The sequence below is a fragment of the Accipiter gentilis genome, chromosome W (assembly GCF_929443795.1).
Source record: "Accipiter gentilis chromosome W, bAccGen1.1, whole genome shotgun sequence".
Lineage (NCBI taxonomy): Eukaryota > Metazoa > Chordata > Aves > Accipitriformes > Accipitridae > Astur > Astur gentilis.
In genome coordinates, this window is record NC_064918.1 from 36,896,453 (window position 1) to 36,916,056 (window position 19,604).

Consider the following 19,604-nt stretch of genomic DNA (forward strand, 5'->3'; position numbering starts at 1 on the left):
AAAGCAGCTGAAATACTGACATCACAGTGCTGGAAACACAGCACCAGTCAGCTGCATCAGAGATCACCTTACAGATTTCCTAGGAGCCCACCTGGGAAATGACACTTTACAGTCATCCAAAATATTTGAGAGACTCATTAGTATGAAATGTGAGGTGAACTTCCTTACTACCATGTCACCTGTGTGTCCTCATGCTTTCTTTGTCAGAATAGGAGGAGCAAATGCTGTGTCTGTAGTATACTCTGAGACTTCAGACCACTTGAATTTGTGTAAAGTAAATGGCAAGCACAGCGACTTGATTAGACAGCCCCTAAAATGGTTCATTAAGGATATGCAAGTAATTTTTGGAAGCATAAATTCATAATAATGGAACAAAACAAACTCTTATGCTGCAAAGAGAACAGTAAAAAAGAAAACTTTAGTTTGAGTAACAGTTATTTAACAATGATGTATCAAACAGAAGATAGGGACTTTTAAAAGGTTTTTAAATCTTTAGGCAGCCTGTGTTATAAGTCAAGCTCCTTGTTACCTTCTATTTTAATTACTGTCCTACCGACATCCTCTGACTACTGATCATGAATGGAATTACAGTCTGGCTAGACAGATTCTCCTATGAAGAAAAACATGGACACAGGGCATCCTGGCTGTAACTCCTATAAAGCTCATAACAAAGCAAACACATGTTAGTGTTGAAACCTGACCTAAAACAAAACACCACAATATGCATGAACTGAAATTTTTCAAAACTTTTCATTTTGCAGTAGTTACTCTAATAAAATGACTAAGATAGCTTGCTCACTGATCTGACTAATGACAGCTAAAACTTTTGGTTTGGGAACACTCTTTTAAAAAAAAATTCAGTCTTCTAAACTACAAGGACATTAGTGATACATGCCTAATATGACAAACTTCTGTAAGAATGATGAGAATGAAATAGAAATACAACTTTTTTCAGTAGCTGAAAAGCTTTGGTGGTATAGTTCATTTTACAGTTTGGTGCTTTGTCTTTCATGAATATCCATGCATGCTCCAAAAGACTCTTCTTTTTTTTAAATCAGCATCTGTATATTTGTGCAATTCAATACCTTTCTGATGAAACTGCAGCGATCCTAGCAGATATATGGACTTAAGCATTTCTGTTGTGTACATTTCTAAGCAACACTGCAACTGGATGTATAATCTACAGATTTCAGGATTAATTTCACCATCTTCTGGGCTGCAATAAAAGAGAAAAATTTTAGTTAAGAATGGGACTGGGAGGATCTGAGGGTCATCAAACCCACTTCCCTACTGTTTCAAGCAATCTAATCAGAAACACTACTCACTCTAATCAGAAACAAGTCAGTTGTAGTCTTTTGGTTCTATAGTTTCTGCCTGAATTTCCTTTCCCCCCCTGTGTTTAAATTATTAGTCATGTGATACTGCACTGTGAGGAGAATGGAAGGTTCAAGAATTTTTTCAGAACAGTAATAACAATTTTGAAAATAAAAATTGAAATCAAGAGTGTTATGGGTTTGTGTGGCGCAGGTGGTTTTTTTGGTAGCAAGGGAGGGGCCACAGGTGTTACCAATATTTGATAAAAGTTGAAATTTTATTTAAGTCGGGTTTGGTTAAAAGGGTAAAGATTGTAGAAAATAGGGGTTTGAAGCTCACAATAGCTATAGAAACTTAGGAACATACAAAATGTGCGATGTGCAATCATAAAAAGAATAAGTATTGTCTAAGATCGGTTAACCATAGAAATTTTGACAGATTTGTTAGATTGCAGTGTTTTGTCTTAATGAACTAAGAGAGAGATCATTATGGACCTTAGTTCTGTGGTTTAGAAACCCCACTTTGATCAAGAGACCAGTTAGTGGAATAGGTAAGATTAACCAATGAATGTTATAGTATAAGAATATTGATAAAGGTGATGTAACAGAGGTCAACTATCGGACAAAGTGAGGAAGACTATGGAAGACCACCAGAGGGCTTCTGAAGACCACCAGAGACTTCACCACGCTTGCGTAGAAGGACATTTACATATGCTAATGATTTATCGGACAGTTGATGATTATGTATGACATTTCCCAGAAATCTAGTGAATATGTATAACAGGTGTGTATTTAACCTGCATGATCAAACCAGACAGGTGCACACACTAGGTGGAGCGATCCCCTGTGTGCCCAGCGCTGCAATAAAGGAGTGCCTGCTTCTTAACTTCTCATTGCTGTTAAGGAGTTTTATTCCGGATTTCGGCAACACAGGGACGGCTCCTGTGAGAAGCTGCTAGAAGCTCCCCCAGCTCCAAGTCGGACTGGCCTCTGGCCCAGGCCCACCCAATCAGTGACAGTGGTAGCACCTCTGGGATAACATATTTAAGAAGGGGAACCAGTAGGGAGTAGTGAGATTGGAATGTGAGAGGAACACCCATGCAGATAACGAGGTCAGTGAGGAAGGAGGGGGAGGAGGGGTGCCTGAGGAGGTGGATGCCCCTGCAGCTTGTGGTGAGATGGCAGGGTGTCCCCCTGCAGCCCATGGAGGTGAATGGTGGAGCGGAGGCTCCTGAAGATGGCCGTGACTCCATGGGAAAGCCCGCGCTGGAGCAGTTTGTGACTGAAGATCAGCCTGCAGAAAGGACCCACACTAGGGAAGTTCGAAGCCCGTGGAAAGGACCCATGCCAGGGAAGTTTGTGAGGAACTGCAGCCCACGGAAAGGACTCACATTGGAGAAGTTCTTGAAGGACTGTCTCCTGTGGGAGGGACCCATGGTGGAGCAGGGGAAGAGCGAGGAGTCCTCCCCCTGAGGAGGAAGGAGCAGCAGAGACAATGTGTGGCGAGCTGACCCCAAGCCCCATCCCCTCTTCCCCTGCACTGCCAGGGGGAGGAGGGAGAGAAAACTGGGAATGGAGTTGAGCCAGGAAGGAGGGAGGGGTGGGGGGAAGGTGTTCTAAGGTTTGGTTTTACTTCCTAATATCCTTGTTTTGATTTGTAGTAAATTAGATTGATTTTGTTTCTTCCCCAAGTTGGGCCTGTCTTTTGCCCATGACCATAAGTGGTGAGTGATCCCTCCCAGTCCTTATCTCAACCCACAAGCCTGCCTTTATATTTTCTCCTCATCCCACCGTGGCCAGGGGGTGTGTGGGAGGAGTGACCCAGTGGCTGCATGGAGCTTTGTTACCGGCTGCGGTTAAACCACGACAAAGAGTAATCTTACATCTCCAATTAATTGCTTAGGACACTAAGAAAATAATGTACCCAGATCCAGGAACCAATTTTCATGCCTGGTTGTAACATTGGACATCAAATCTCACTTCTGTAGGCTGAGAATGCTGCATGGGAATAAACATACTATTTTATAAACTTAACTGTTTCTGTGAGTGCTAAAGAAGTGATTTACTCAGTCCTACCTGAGAATTAAGTTTTCAATGCCCCTTCCAAAGGTACTTTCAATAGGCAGTAAGTGGCAAGATTGAAGAGTTAGCATTTCAGCCATTTCACGTTCAGACATTCTTGCTATTGGTTTGCTACATAATGATGTTAAATGGTAAGACAACCCCCAAAACTGGGTGTCGTGGTTTCAGCCCGGCCGGTAACAAAGGACCACGCAGCCGCTCGCTCACTCCTCCGCCCCCCTCCGGTGGGATGGGGAGGAGACAGAGGAGAGAAAAGAAAAAAGAAACTGGAACCTCGAGGGTTGAGATAAAGGCAGTTTACTGGGACAAACACAAAAGACATAACAACAACAACGGCACTAATGAAAAAAAGTATACAAAAAGAGTGATGCACAGTGCAACTGCTCACCACCCGGGACCCGACGCTCCGCCACTTCCCCCACCGAAAACAGAGACCACCCCCCGGCCCGCTCCCCATTTATATACTGGGCAGGATGTCACATGGTATGGAATAGCTCCTTGGCTAGTTCAGGTCAGCTGCCCCGGCTATGCCCCCACCTCCCAGGTTCCTGTAAAAATTAACTCTATCCCAGCTGAACCCAGGACACTGGGTTTTATAACAACTAGAGAAACTTGTTTTTCTAAATAACCTGAACCTAATGGCATTTCTGAATACTACTGCTAAGAAACAAAACAAAAAAAATTACAGCACACTTTCAGATTTCTAGCCTATGAATAATATAATTGAAGCTTTCACAGTAAAAGGTTGCTAACATTCTTTACAGTGATTGAATTTCCTGTGGTTAAACTGATACTTCAAATGACCCTCCTGTATATGAAATAAAATTAGACTTGTGGATTTCCTCACAGGCACCAAAGCAACTTACCTGATAAATTATTTGCAGCAACACTAGATTGGGCTGCTATGCTCAAATCATTTCTTAATACCAATCTAGGCCAAACACTGCAAGACATTACTTATACCTAGATCCAGGGTCCAGTCAAAATATTAAGTCCAGCTCTTTTGTCAAGAACAAAGCTTAAACACTCTATTTTAAGGAAAATCATATCAGTTTGTGCTAATATAATTTTACTGAAGTTCAGTTCAAATGAATACTGCATACTAAAATTTGTTAATTCTTGTATTTGAGATTCTCCATTATTTCTAACAAAGGAGACCATCCATTGCCTAGAAAGCATGTACCTTCTGCCACTGATTTCAGTGACACCAAGGAAGAATATGCTCAGTCATATCCTGGGGTAAGAAAACAGACAGGGCCAGTATAAGATAGGCCCTGGTTTATTTCTGTATGTGTGGCTCAGTGGGCAGGAAAAGGGAGCAATCTCAAAGGAATATTTGATGCAAGGACTTGCCATAATCTGTCTCCAATGAGGGAGAAACTGTGTGGTTTTCCAAGGTCCTCAAGGGTTCCTGTCCCTCCAAGTGACATCAGAAATCAAATGGGACCATGAAGGTTTCACAGAATTGGCCAGAACCTTCCTAAAAGGAAAGAACAACCTTAGCACTTCCACGGCATATCAAGAAGGCTACTGATGTTTGTGCATGCCAATGAAAACCGGTAAGAATCACAGTGGTGGTAAGCTGTACAATCAAGAATGCTTAAAGAAGCAAAAAATGCAGCCAAAAAGGAAAAGAGACAGTTGGAAAAGACTGAAGATTGAAAAGAAATCATGCTGGACTTAGAAGGGACAAAGGAAGATCGATCTCACCTGCCAATCCATTACAAAGTAGAACTCATTGAAAAGGCAGGAAATGACTGGAGTACAAATTGCAATTGCTGTGGTCTGTGTTACTTCAGGAGCAATACCATACACATGATAATAAACCTGCCTATCCTGGGAGCTCTATTTCTTTTAGCTAGACTATTATATATTCATTTATCTTAAGCCACATCTAGTTTCACTTTTAAAGTGAAGTCTGTATTTGTTGAAAAATTATATCATACATGATATGGTCTTTCCTGCATCTTAGTGTAAATACAGAATAAAGCTATGGTGGCAGAACAAAAAGGGTTCCCTTAATACCTTAAAGATGTCTTTTCAGGCACTTGCTATAATATTTCTTCCTATTCTCAGTGATTCCAGCTCTGAAAACATCTGATAGTCCCTGAATATTTTTCTTGAAAAATTAGCTACCTGACAACATTTTTATTCAGTCAAATCCTTAACTGCATATGAAAACACATATTTGCTGGAAATGGATCAAATGTCACATTCTTTTCAAAGGATATTTTTAGTGACCACATAAGCAGCATTATAACAGAATAAAGAACTCTAATTCTGAAACACTGAAAATTATGCTTAGAAGATACACCACAGCGATATAACACACATACATGCACACAAAATTACTTTGGGATAAACTAAATTTGAATTTTTAAAAACTGTACCTAATTGCAGACTCCTCAGATACTTAGAGGTTCTACTTTGTATATTACAATATTTTATACTTTTTTTATCTTGCATTAAGTATCTAGTGCTTTTTATCTTGCTTTAATCCATAGTATCTAGTACTGGTTTAACAAGAGTTAAATCTTAACATTCTCTGCAGTTGTGTTTGCTGTTTCTTTCATTTTTAACCAACCTATTTGTTATATGAATTACAGCTGTTAGATCTGTGATTGCTTAGTTATTTAGAAATTGACTGTTCTCTGCATAAACAATAACCATAAATTTAATAGCATTTCTTTTCAAATTGACAGATGGCAAGAAGGGTTTTTAATGTAATCATATTAGTATTAATCAAAGATAAAACACATATAGCTCAGATTTAAATTTAATTTGTTTTAATATAAATCAGGAGCAGGTCTTCAGAAGTAGACTGTTATTTCTAAATCTTACCAGCATATTCAAGACCAGCATCTAGTCCTTCATTTTGTATGTACTGCTCCTAATGATTTCAACATTTTCTGTAAAAGAATTGCTACAAAAATGGATGAATCTTAGAGCAGAATAGGATGCTGATGTTTGATGCAAGAGGCAGTCTCAGGAGTAGATATAACCTTACAGAACTCATCTAACTAAATACAGCAAAAGTACAGCACACCACATTTTCTTCCTCTGGAATAGTATTTTAACTTTTTGAACTTTGGGTCTTATATACATCTTTTTATTTCTCTGATAACTAAATTTAAGAACCATGTGATACATACTTAGATAATACATGGCCTCTTGGAGGCTTTTGCCATCCTGATTTGTCTTACCTTTTAGCTTACAGATGAGATCTTTTTATACCCCTTAGTGTCACATATTCTTACATGTGCATTGAACACTATTCCCCAGTTCAGAACCATGGAATTACTGCAGTAGATGGGGATACAGCTTGTTTTTTTTCCCATCGTCTACATCACTTACTGTTGCAGCTCTTGTTTCCCCATGAGCACACATACAGTAATTTCCTTTGAGCTATCCTTACCAATAGAGGGTTTACAAAAAGATTTAAGAGTGTACAATTCCATTTACTTTCCATATTTAGCACCCAGCTCCAAAATTTAGCTCTTAAAAATCATTACTCATTTAATGTAATACTTAAGTCCTTAAGCCCCACCAACATAGACACAAGCACATTCAGTTTCTGCTTGATTTTCCTAGATGCCTAAACTTTTCTTTCTGAGCAGGGTTTCCTCTGTCCTTAAGACAAGCAGTTACACAACTAGTAATGGATGAGTCATTCATTTCCCTATTCCACCTGCAGGGCATTGCGCCGTTAACATTCATGTGCAAAATGGAACCTGTACAAAATAAAGCCACCACAGATAGCAACAATGACCTTTTTCTGCTCAGTGATGAGAGCACTCTCTGACAGGGAGATACAGATCTACTCGAATCTGTTTCTTCTGAAAGCTAAGATTCTTTAACCACAAAACTCTCACTAACAAGAGTATGGAAACTTACATCATGAAAACATAATTTCCTTGTAGCAGATTTAGATAAAACTGGATTATTGTTGTGCTATTTTTCTTTGCATTGTTTCATATGTTAGAAATCCTTAGATTTTTTAAGAGTCATGGTCATTACAGAAACTTTATTTACAATGTTGAATGTATTTCTTCCTTTCTAGCTGTCACTGGCAAAAAGATTGAGGGTCTGCACACAGGTGTAAGAAAGCATTATGTTCCTCACACAGCTATTTCATTTCTAAGAAGCAAAAATGGTGAAAACTTTTCTTTAAAACTTTTTTGGTCTTGCTGACAGAATTTTTAATTGTGCAGACTAAGAAAGCAGCAATTATATACAAGAAGATTGGCTCATAAGCCAATTTGAATTTATCAGTGGGTTTCTATTCACAGATGAGCTGGAAGAGTATTAGAAAGCACAGTAAGAGGTATTTTAATTGACTTTTTTTTGCTGTTGTAAATCTAATATATTTTTCTTGTTAACTCATATTTCTGAATAGCATAAGAACTAAAGGAATCTCTGATATATGCATGTTCTGACCCATTCTTTGTTTTTTTTCAAGAATATGGAGCATCTGTAATTGTACTGTAGGCAAAATTTTTCTCTCATTTGCAAATCCAGAGTAACAGCAGTGACATCCAAGAAAAATATTTTTAATTATCCAAAGGTTGTCCAATGAGAATTATTTCCAGGCCGCTACCCTCACTGATTGTCTCAAACTGTTTAATTAGCGTTTACTTGCAATAATGACCACAAGAATTCCATTAGCTTCCAACCAAACAATTTTCTCCTATGCACGTATATAGGCCTCATTTTCATCTCTGAAAGCCACATGCTCCGATGGCAACACACATAAAGATTTATTTTATAATCCCTGATGTACATTCTGTGTGGTGGGCTTAAAATTTCCCTTCAAAGAATCATCAGTTTCACTTCTCTCTAATTTTCTGTTCCTGTATGTTCAGTGTCATGCCATGAGAAATGTTAAACAGGGGACTAGTACAGACATAACTTTCGGAATGCTGATTATGATATGTTTATTATTAAATAACTATATACCAAATTGGTATTTATTTACATAGAAAAGTTCATGCAAACTTGTATTATTACCCCCTAAAATCAGCTACCTCTGTTTCAGTTAGTCCAGCTGATTTCTTTATGAAGACCACTTAGATATTTAAGATAAATCTCATATAACACAATCTCATACAACTACTGTGATAAATCGTGTTGTCAGAGTTATTTAATAGCTTAAATGCAGCTGAACATACAAGAGCTAGCACAGCACCAAGCACCTGCCCATGAGCCAAAGACCTCATCCCTGGCTTCTGAGCACAGCTGCCACAAGGCTGTGTGAATAGGAATTGTGCTCACTTCCTGCATCCATTGTGGAACAGAAATTTTCTTGCTTCTCCCTATCTGCTCAGGTAAGATAAAGAGGTACTGATAACCTTTAGAGGATTTGGATACATAGGTTGTGGCTTCTTGGGGATACTTCATCTGACAGGAGAGCACTACTGCCTTTCACAAGATGAATGCAATGAATGGCCCATGTAGGGAGGGATCAAAGATAGAATTTATGGAATTCTACTGCTCTGAAAAAGCCTCTTGATTTGCCAGTGAAGCTGCAAGACACACATGTTCCCATACATGAGGAAGGGGAAATGGTAAGATAGGTGTACACATGCTTAAGCAAATATTTTGCATGTAGGGTAAAGTTTATAGGTCCATACAAACTGGCATATTGCTTAATAACTATCAGGCTTCACTCCCGCCTGATCTTCACTAGAAAACTATATGTTGATTTTCAAATAGAATTAAGAGAATGGGTTCCTTCATACAGAGATTTTTTTTGGTTTTGTTTTTAATGATAAAAACTCTGTATGAAAGAAAGCCAAATGGTTAGCTTATTACTACCAACAACCACATTTCCCATCATGAGGTCTGTAGGATTACTTGTTTGACCTAGAAACAGTTGCTGATGTCTAGGGAAAACTGGAAGATCATTTGGCTCTGCTTTTCCTTTTTTCTCTCTCTGCTAAATTATGCTGATTGCTGCATATTAAATACTTTCAAATATCCTGTCTCTCCCTTACTAGGAATTTCTGTAGTTATCACATGAATACTATACCACCAGGGTGCCATAAAGGGTAGAAGTCCTTATTCAAAGATGTGAATACTACTCAGTTGATGAGAAACTCGTACTGCTATGTGAGCCATACTTTTGCAGTTTGAGAGCTCTGATATCTACATGTATTAAAAGTAGTTACGAAAGAGAAAATGCTGGTTTGTTTCTTTATATAATGGTAGCTTAAGTCACACAGTTTATCAGGCTGCTATTAAAAGTAAAAGTATAATTTTTTGTAAATACAACTTAAATCTATAACACTATTATATTTTTTTCATACTTTAACCATTGGTAAAACTGATGGTTTTCTTTACATAAAATCCTGCTTTTTAAAAATCAGGTAATGTTGGTCAACTGAATATGTTTATGAAGCACTGACAAGAGGTGGAATTTACTTTCCTTTTATTATCCTAAACTGATATTTAAAATAAACCTATAGAGGGAGCTCTTATACCAACCATATACTACCTGCTATAAGTAAGGACTATTGAAACTAAAGAGAAAATGTTCTGTTAGCTTCACTGGGGTTTGGATAAATTCCATAATCCATTAACAATAACTGAAAAGATCCATATATTCTCAATCTTTATTTTTTTTTCCTGTAGTCAAGCAATATGACTGCTACGATTCTAAACGGGAAGGAAAACAGTCCACCAAGCAGATCATTACTAGGTTGCTCAGAATAAGGTAATATTTGGGATTCTGGATGTATCAAATGTGTCTAGGAGTGCTTTGGACAGGTCATTCTTATGCCTTGGAGTATTTTTTTTATCTTTTAAAAAACAAATATCCACATAACTCCACATAAAAGTCTTCCAAGTGAAAAAGAAATTGTGGTATAATGTCAGTAGAGTTATCTCACAAAGCTCCACCAGATATTTCACAGATCACATCTGTATGAGTAAGGTTAAAAATCACAGCTGAGAGAATGTGAGAAAACTTTAATGTGTCAAAAAAAAAAAAAAGAAAAAATAGATTAGCTTCCTGAAATGTTTAAAATCATATATGGTGAAAAAAAATTTTAAAACCATCTGTTGATAAAATGTGTTCAGGAAGCATAAAGAACTGTGGTGGGTTGACCCTGGCTGGACACCAGCTGCCCACCAAAGCTGCTCTATCACTCCCCTCCTCAGCTGGACAGGGGAGAGAAAATATAACAAAGGGCTCGTGGGTCAAGATAAGGACAGAGGGAGATCACTCAACCAATTACCATCACGGGCAAAAAAGACACGACTTAGGGAAAATTAACTTAATTTATTGCCAATCAGAGTAGGGTAATGAGAAATAAAATAAAATCTTAAAACACCTTCCTCCCACCCCTCACTTCTTCCCAGGCACAGCTTCACTCCCAAATTCTCTACCTACCCCCTGCAGTGGGACAGGGGGATGGGGAATGGGGGTTACGATCAGTTCATCATATGTTGTCTCTGCCACTCCTTCCTCCTCAGGGGCAGGACTCCTCACACTCTTCCCCTGCTCCAGCATGGGGTCCCTCCCATGGGAGACAGTCCTCCACAAACTTCTCCAACATGAGTCCTTCCCACAGGCTACAGTTCTTCACGAACTGCACCAGCATGGATCCCTTCCACGGCATGCAGTCCTTCAGGAGCACACTGCTCCAACGTGGGTCCCTTGCGGGGTCACAAGTCCTGCCAGAAAACCTGCTCCAGCGTGGGCTCCTCTCTCGTGGATCCTCAGGTCCTGCCAGGACCATGCTCCAGCGTGGGCTTCCCACAGGGTCACAGCCTTTTTCAGGCATCCACCTGCTCTGGCATGGGGTCCTCCATGGGCTGCAGGTGGAGATCTGCTCCACTGTAGACCTCCATGGGCTGCAGGGGGACAGCCTGCCTCACCATGGTCTTCCCCACGGGCTGCAGGGGAATCTCTGCTCCGGCGCCTGGAGCATCCCCTCCCCCTCCTTCTTCACTGACCTTGGTGTCTGCAGGGCTGTTTCTCTTACATGTTCTCGCTCTCTCCGGCTGCAGTTTCTGTGTCCACCACAACTTTTTTCCCTTCTTAAATATGTTATCACTGAGGCACTACCACTGTTGCTGATTGGCTCGGCCTTGGCCAGCAGCAGGTCTGTCTTGGAGCAAGCTGGCATTGGCTCCATCCGACATAGGGGAAGCTTCTAGCAGCTTCTCACAGAAACCACCCCTGTAACCCCCCACTACCAAAACCTTGCCACACAAACCCAATACAAGAACTTTGCATTTTTTTCACTTTTTTTTTTTAATCCTGCTCTAGTCTCTGTTTGAGTTTGTGAACTGGTGTTACTTTTTTTCCTCTTTGAAATGCCTATTTTTGCTTGGGAAGCAAGGGTGCCTCCAGAAAGCCTTCCTTGGGCATCCAGTATCCTGTATTATCAGCTATACAGACATACATCATTCAAGATGTGAAAATGAGTAGTAAAATGAATAACAAGGCTGTACACACATTACTTTGGGTAGGTCTGCAGTTAAATTAAATGCCCAGACTTTGGAATGCCCACAGTTTTGGGGTCCTGGTGTTCTTCAACCTGCATGAAAGGACTACTCCCTCAGCACACAGTCTCACATTGCTCATCCTATATACAGGGCTATGGTTGCAGTTGTCATACTATCCCAAAGTACCACAATCTCTGTTTTGTTGTTGTTTGGGTTTTTTTGGAGGGGGGTGTAAATGCATATGGGTGGATAGTTCTGCTTCACCACAATAACAGCTCCAGAACTTGTGGAAATAATTAGAGGCTACTGTATAAACAAGGCACTTATTAATATTTTGCCCTTAACCATTTCCCACACTGACAAGGTGTAATGAACGGGTTAACTTTGTTCATGAAATCGCACATGGGGGTAGAGACATTCTCCACAATTACCCCTAAAAGTCTTACTGCTAATCTTGACCTTTGGTCCGTGTATTTTAGATAAAAGTTGTAGCCCTTGTTCAAAGCAGAATAGAATCAATTCGGCTAATGGTGTTAAAACAACAATATTGATAATTTACTTACATACTAATCGGGAAGGGGGAAGACACACATTGTGATTAAACGAATGCTTTATGTAAAAAAAAAAACAACCAAGAAAAGCAGGGCTTGCTTAAATGTTGCGTAAAAGTCAGGAGGGAAAAAATAACAAATATAACTTACTAGATAAGGAAGAGAAAGACAACAGCTATAATTTACTAGATAAGGGGATTAACTCTACCACGACTGCACATCTCCACAACAAAAGACATTCTACATCAAAAAGACACTTCCCCTTGAGAAGATGGACCGAATCCGCCCAATAATGAACCTACACAAGCAAAGAAAAAAAAGAGAAACAAGACAAGGTGAAGATTGATAAGGGAGGGATGCATAAACTGTATAAAAGGAATGTAACTATAACAGAAAGTTGCGAGCTTTTGGCGGAGCACTGCCTCCCCAGCCGCCCAGCGCTGTTTTGCTCTCTTATCACTTGCTAATAAATTCAATCCTTTATTTAATACAAATTGGCTCCTCCAATTTGTCACGAGCGTCTATAACAAAGGTTACCAACAGTACATTTGCAATGATCTGTCTTACTATGATAGAGATACAAAGTGTCAGCTTTTCTTTGACTCACCAATAAATGCAAACTTGTTTTGTTCTGCAATGGGAAGACAGTTTCTTCAACAACTTTGAGCACATCATTTAATATAATATGACAGTATTTGAATTCTTATGCCAAATCTGCTGGCAGGAAATGTTCATGCAGAAAGTGTTCATGCAGAAAGTATTCATATGAAAGATAAGAACAGTAAGATAAAAAAAGGGAACATAAGAGAGAAAAGGAAGAACTACAGTGAATAATTGTTCATGTACAAATAACTGAGTGTATTATTTCTCTTATAGTTAAAAATTATGTAGAAAACCTAAATGTAGATCTGCGAATGTATCCAGCTGTCATGGTTTCAGCCCGGCCGGTAACAAAGGACCACGCAGCCCCTCGCTCGCTCCTCCCGCCCCCCTCCGGTGGGATAGAGAGGAGAGGGAGGAGAGAAAAGAAAAAAAAACAACACCTGAAACCTTGAGGGTTGAGATAAAGACAGTTTACTGGGACAACACAAAAAAAAAAAAAAAGTTACAACAACAACGGTACCAATGAAAGAGTATAGAAAAAGAGTGATGCACAGTGCAACTGCTCACCACCCGGGACCCGACGCTCCACCACTTCCCCCACCGAAAACAGAGAGCACCCCCCGGCCGCTCCCCATTTATATACTGACCATGATGTCACATGGTATGGAATAGCTCCTTGGCTAGTTCAGGTCAGCTGCCCCAGCTATGTCCCCCACCTCCCAGGTTCCTGTAAAAATTAACTCTATCCCAGCTGAACCCAGGATACCAAAGAGGAAATAGTATTCAATAAGAGTCAGCACTTCAGTATATAATTAATTTTAAAACAGGAATTTAAACATCATTTAATTGATAGTACTGGAAGGATTCTTAATTAAGGAATGCTTAATTTAATGCTTTGTTCAGATGAGACCTTAATGCCAAGATAATGGTTTCAAATATTTAATTATTATGAAACAGAACTATAAAGCAATTAGAAAAACTAGAATGGATTTTACACACCTTATAATAAATTTGGATTTGGCTGGAATTTTCCCTGTGTAAGCCTGACAGATCTGAGATCTCCCTTGGTTGGAGACCGATCTTACAAGTTACTGATGATGCTGTTGAGAGCAGTTATCCTTTATTGTTTAGTACTCGACATCTTACTAGAGCAAATCTCCATGCACCAAAGCTCACAATAAATACAAAGACTATTCTTAGATGACTCTGCAGGAAGTCTAGCACTTGAAGGGGCATGACAGAACATGGGTAATGAGAAGCACATGCACTTAACTGCACGGTCCTGCACAATTAACTTAGCAACTGCACTGGCTGATTTCAGTGAGGGGCACAGAATCAAAATTGTTTTTTCTAATTAGTGTTTCAGAATGTTGAGAAGTACTGAGAATTAGTAAAAATATTTAACAGGGAAATTTAAGTCTAAAACTTAAAAAGGAGTTAAGAAATCAGAAGCAAAAACCCAGTATATGTGGAATTCTAAGAGCCCATGTTAAACTTTTTCTAATGCAAAACTTCATTATCTTATGTCCTTCTCTGAAGATATAAAAATATATTGCTAAAATAGTCTGGATTTATAAGAACTTCAGTGAGAATCAGAAGTAATTTTGTGAAAACAATTAATCAAAGCTATACAAAATCAAACTCAGCAAAATGTATAACACTAAAAATTGCAGCAATGTGGGATTTCTTAATCAAACAGTGTATTGGGTTTGCATGGCAAGGTTTTGGCTTGCACACCTGGGGCTTCAGTTTGTGTCCTTTTATCATCCTTGCCCCTCCTTTGTGTGGGCACTCAAACTCATTAGGCTAATTAGGTATCATGAGCAGTTTGTGAGCCTTGGGGCTTGTTTGGGGAGTAACTTCCCCTTCCCCGCAGACATGATCTTTCACCATGCATGGTGAGTTGTCCTGCTTAGCATACCAGAACAGGGAGCTTGTGGAATGATTGCTGGAGGTGATTTATCGATATGACATCTTTCCCCCTCAAGGGAAAGTGAACCTCCAGGGTGGAATACAGTGGACATGTAAAGAATCGGTTCCATGGTAGTTCCCTAAGCAACATAACCTGCAACTTTTAGATGTTAGCAACACCAGGGGAACTTGGTGTGCTGACTCTGAAAAGTAACACACAGGGTGGAATGGAGTGGTGATGCTGCAGCCAGGCTCTGTGATCACAGGGATAGGGAACTGGAATGATAGGAACAAGAATGGTTGGTCCCTGCATTGAATCCACTGAAGCAAGGAGGTAAAATAATGGGTGTTCTGTCAACCTAATGCCCTACTTCTGATTTATATCACATGTGCCCAGTTCTGGGGAACTGACATGCAACATCATGTCCTTTGGGTTGAACTTTGCTCATTATAATCTCATTATAATACCAAAACACACCTCCATCCCAAAAGTTACCCACCTCTGAGGTGCAACCACCCCCCCCCCCCCCCCCCCCCCCCCCCCGGAGCATGCACTCTGAATTTTTTCTAGCATATACCTTTAAAAGCAAAGCAAGATAACTTTATACCAATCAAAGTAAAGGTATGTATGACTAGACTCACTCAAGCTCCACCTAAAAAGAAAAACAGGATAAAAAGGTCCAAAGAGAGGGGGACTATTAGGGAAGATACCATCATAGACAAGTTGGGAGGATATTGCTGACTTCTGGGACCAGTCGACGGGCTGAGCCTCTCTTCCCCCCCATAGGGATGCCTACTGGGTGAGATTCACTCAGCTATACTGAGTCCTTCCTTGGGAAACTTAGAAATCTCTATATAGAGTTGCTTTCTTTTTTGATTTCACGTGCTGTATTCAATATTTGCATGCGCTTTGAGGACAGTGTATTTATCACAGGCAATCCAAAAGAACCTGTACTGTTGCTTTAATAAACTGCACTGCTCATTAATCTAGTCATGATAGTTCATTAATGCAACCAAACTCCCTAAGTCTGGTAACTCTCGTGCGTTGAACACAGCTAAGCCAAGAGTGCAGTGTGCTATAAGTATATCTGTCATCGTGACAGTTACACAACCAGACTTATAGTGCTGAATTGGACATTACTCAGAAACTAAACCTAGCCGCCCCTCTGACATCCGAGGATAAACTGAAATGCAAGGGGGTTTATTTTCTGCCAAATTCCTTTACCCTTTAATACAAAAGAGCTGTGCACCCTCTGGCACCCCCTCCCAGTCATGCCCTCCCCACCCTGTTGCTGATTTGTGCTGATTGGCTTCTTTTCACCTGTGGTTCGTTGCTATGCAGGGTTCGTTGTTATGCAGAACTTGCCCCACCACAATGTTTGAGACATTAACTCTTTCAGTCTCTCACACTCCCCTTGCAGAGGAAGGAGCAGCAGAGGTATGTGATGAACTGACTGCAACCCCCATTCCCCATCCCCCTGTCCCACTGTGGGGGGATGAGGTAGAGAATTTAGGGAGTAAAGTTAAGCCTGGGAAGAAGGGAAGGGTGGGGGGAAGGTGTTTTTAAGATTTGGTTTTATTTCTCATTATCCTACTCTGAGTTGATTGGTAATAAATGAAACTAATTTCCCCATGTCAAGTCTGTTTTGCCCGTGATGGTAATTGGTGAATGATCTCTCCCTCTCCTTATAGGCCTTTTATATTTTCTCTCCCCTGTCCAGCTGAGGAGGGGAGTGATAGAGCAGCTTTGGTGGGCACCTGGAGTCCAGGCAGGGTCAACCCACCACAAATAGTATTTAAGAAAATTATCAGGAAAGAAGCACTTAAAACTCATTACTAAATTCTCAGCTTTGGTCACAGCTGTGTTTCAGTAGAAATCTAGAGAAGAAAATTACTGAAATATGATGGTGAGACAGATCTCAAAGCAGTGGGCCTAAACGGGACATAAAGGCACTCTTCTTGACTGTCTTGGTTATAAGGACAGTTATTTACCAGTGCAACTGCAACTTTCAGTCACATCTGTAAAGCTAAGCATGAAGCTTCAGTAAACATTTTTTCAACAAATGTGTTTTTTGCAAAATTTTGCCAAGAAAGAAATTTTCTCTCAAAAATACTGAAATGAAAAAAAATATTTTGGGTTGTTCTAACATTAATTTTTAACCCATTTAGGCTTATGTGGTGTCCCTAATTTTCGTGGGCATAGGGTCGTTATCATGACATGAAAGACTCATAAAAAGATGCATTTGTAAGTCTTTAAATACCTTTTAAAATTTAGTTCTAAATGTTACTGATTTGTTACTGATTTGTTATTAGTTAGAATTAATCATATTCAATTTTAATAGGAATATAGAATTATATATCTCTATTGCATTTTATACATTCAACCAACAACCAACAGCTGCTGTGAAATCCTCTGTATAACCCCGTACCAAGGCTGGAGGAATTGGCCAAAATCACCTAGTAGGAACATTTAGAACTTAGATAACAAGCTTAAGATTTAAGATAATTTGGATATAGTAGGAGTATATTATAACCTAGAAGAATGTATAAGATGTCAGAATTTTAAATTAATGGAAACCGATAAGTTCTTTATGAAGCAACTTGTGGTTATCTGCCAAGAAACAGTTAGTTACCTGCCAAGGGCCAAACTGCGCAGAATCACCTAAGGAAGGTCAAGAAGCAGACAAGTGAGGAAGACTATGAAAGACCACCAGAGGACTCTAGAAGACCACCAGAGACCTTCAATGTGCTTGCGTAAAGGACATTAACATATGCTAATAACTTCCCAGAAATCTAATGAATATGCATAACATTTCTCAGAAATCTAATGAATATGAATGAATATGAATGAATAAGTTTAATATAAGGTGTATGATTTTGGTGTTCAGGTGTGCGTGGTTTTTTTGAGAGGACTCACTGCGCACCCGGCCGTCAATAAAGAAGTGTCTGCTTATCTACACTAAATTAGTGTTGATAAGTTTTTTATTCCGAGTTTTTCGGCAACATAAATCCCTTTATAAAGCACTATTTACAGATATAAGTTAGTATCACTCAGGTTTTTGCTCAGGAAGAGCTTATTGACTGATTCCACTTGTGACATGCCAAGATACATACAGGAGTTGCTCTGTACTGTTATGTGTTAGGGCCTAAAATTCCAGGAAATTGATCATTTAAAATAAAATTTTGAAGAAATAATTTAGGAAAACAATATGATAAAAACGTAATTTTCACACGCTTTATTTAGGAAACACTATAGCAACAATAAAATAGGATATTTAAATATTATGCCTTCCCTTGAAAGACTGAAATATGATGTAAAAACATTAAATAATATACACAGTATTTTTCAGAGATAATAAGTACTGGTACACCAATTTAATAAGTGATTCACCTAAAGGATCAGGCAGAGGTTGAATGAAAGATTTTCAAAGCTTTTCCCAAAACAGAAAAAAAAAAATTCAAAACATTCATTATTCTTGTTAATCACGTTTATTACAGTAATGCCACAGATCTAAAGGAAAATGGATTCCAGTGGGCTTGTTGTTATATAAAGTACATTAGGGTCTGTCCTGGTTTTAGCCCGGCCGGTAACAAAGGACCACGCAGCCGCTCGCTCACTCCTCCGCCCCCCTCCGGTGGGATGGGGAGGAGACGGGGGAGAGAAAAGAAAAAGAAACTGGAACCTCGAGGGTTGAGATAAAGGCAGTTTACTGGGACAACACAACAAAACTACAACAACAACGGTACTAATGAAAGAGTATACAAAAAGAGTGATGCACAGTGCAACTGCTCACCACCCAGGACCCGATGCTCTGCCACTTCCCCCACCAAAAGCTGAGACCACCCCACCCCCCCACCCCCGGCCCGCTCCCCATTTATATACTGAGCATGATGTCACATGGTATGCAATAGCTCCTTGGCTAGTCCAGGTCAGCTGCCCCGGCTATGCCCCCACCTCCCAGGTTCCTGTAAAAATTAACTCTATCCCAGCTGAACCCAGGACATTATCCACCCCTTATTCTATACCATCTACATCATGCCCAGATCTTACATTTTTTTCTAATCAACCACTACAACTTTCCTTGTCATATATATGTATATGGACTCCACCCCTTGACCTCGCACACACACACACATGGTGTTCCTTTAGCCTATGGGCTATCCCTCTAATGTGTCCATCGATTTTGGGGCTCCATCTGTTGTAACAGTTCTTCAGGATAAGAGAGAGATGGTGTGAGATGTTGGGTTGTTGTACGCTGCCTCTGGAACTTGTGGCTAGTACATTTGGTGCAACTCATGCCCTTGGTCTGCAGGTCGAAGATGTTGATCTTGAGGAAATTGCTGGGTGCCAGTTCAAGTTCTATCGCTGTTGTACTTGGCTCAGTTTCAAAAGTCCATCCTGTAGTCATTGGATAATTCTCACAATAATACCCTTGATATGGCATATAGACACTATAGATACAATGACATGCATTGGCAGGTTATTTAGAAGTTAAATATCATACAGCCCAATTCACTGGCTATTCTCTCCCAAAATCAAATCTCCCTGAGGTACACATTGAACTTCCCTATCCTTCTGTATCACCCACCAGGTGTACCCAGGTCCTTGAGCAAAAACAACCCCTTGAATGGGTTTGCCTCTGTTTGAGGGAGGACTAACCCAGACTGTCTTTCCTAACATACTCCTCATGCG

At 39.8% G+C, this 19,604-nt stretch overlaps 1 protein-coding gene across 2 annotated transcripts in view; it reads right to left on the reverse strand.

Annotated features, from left to right (window-relative positions):
• The window catches only part of LOC126035500 (regulator of G-protein signaling 7-binding protein-like), a 91,763-nt gene that overhangs the window by 48,319 nt on the left and 23,840 nt on the right, over positions 1-19,604 (reverse strand). Inside the window, exon 3 of one of the 2 annotated variants that reach the window (XM_049794156.1) lies at positions 1,086-1,216. In XM_049794156.1, the coding sequence (XP_049650113.1) occupies positions 1,086-1,216 (131 nt within the window). Of the gene's footprint in view, positions 1-1,085; positions 1,217-19,604 lie in introns of those variants that run through there. The other variant, XM_049794158.1, reaches the window with a different exon arrangement.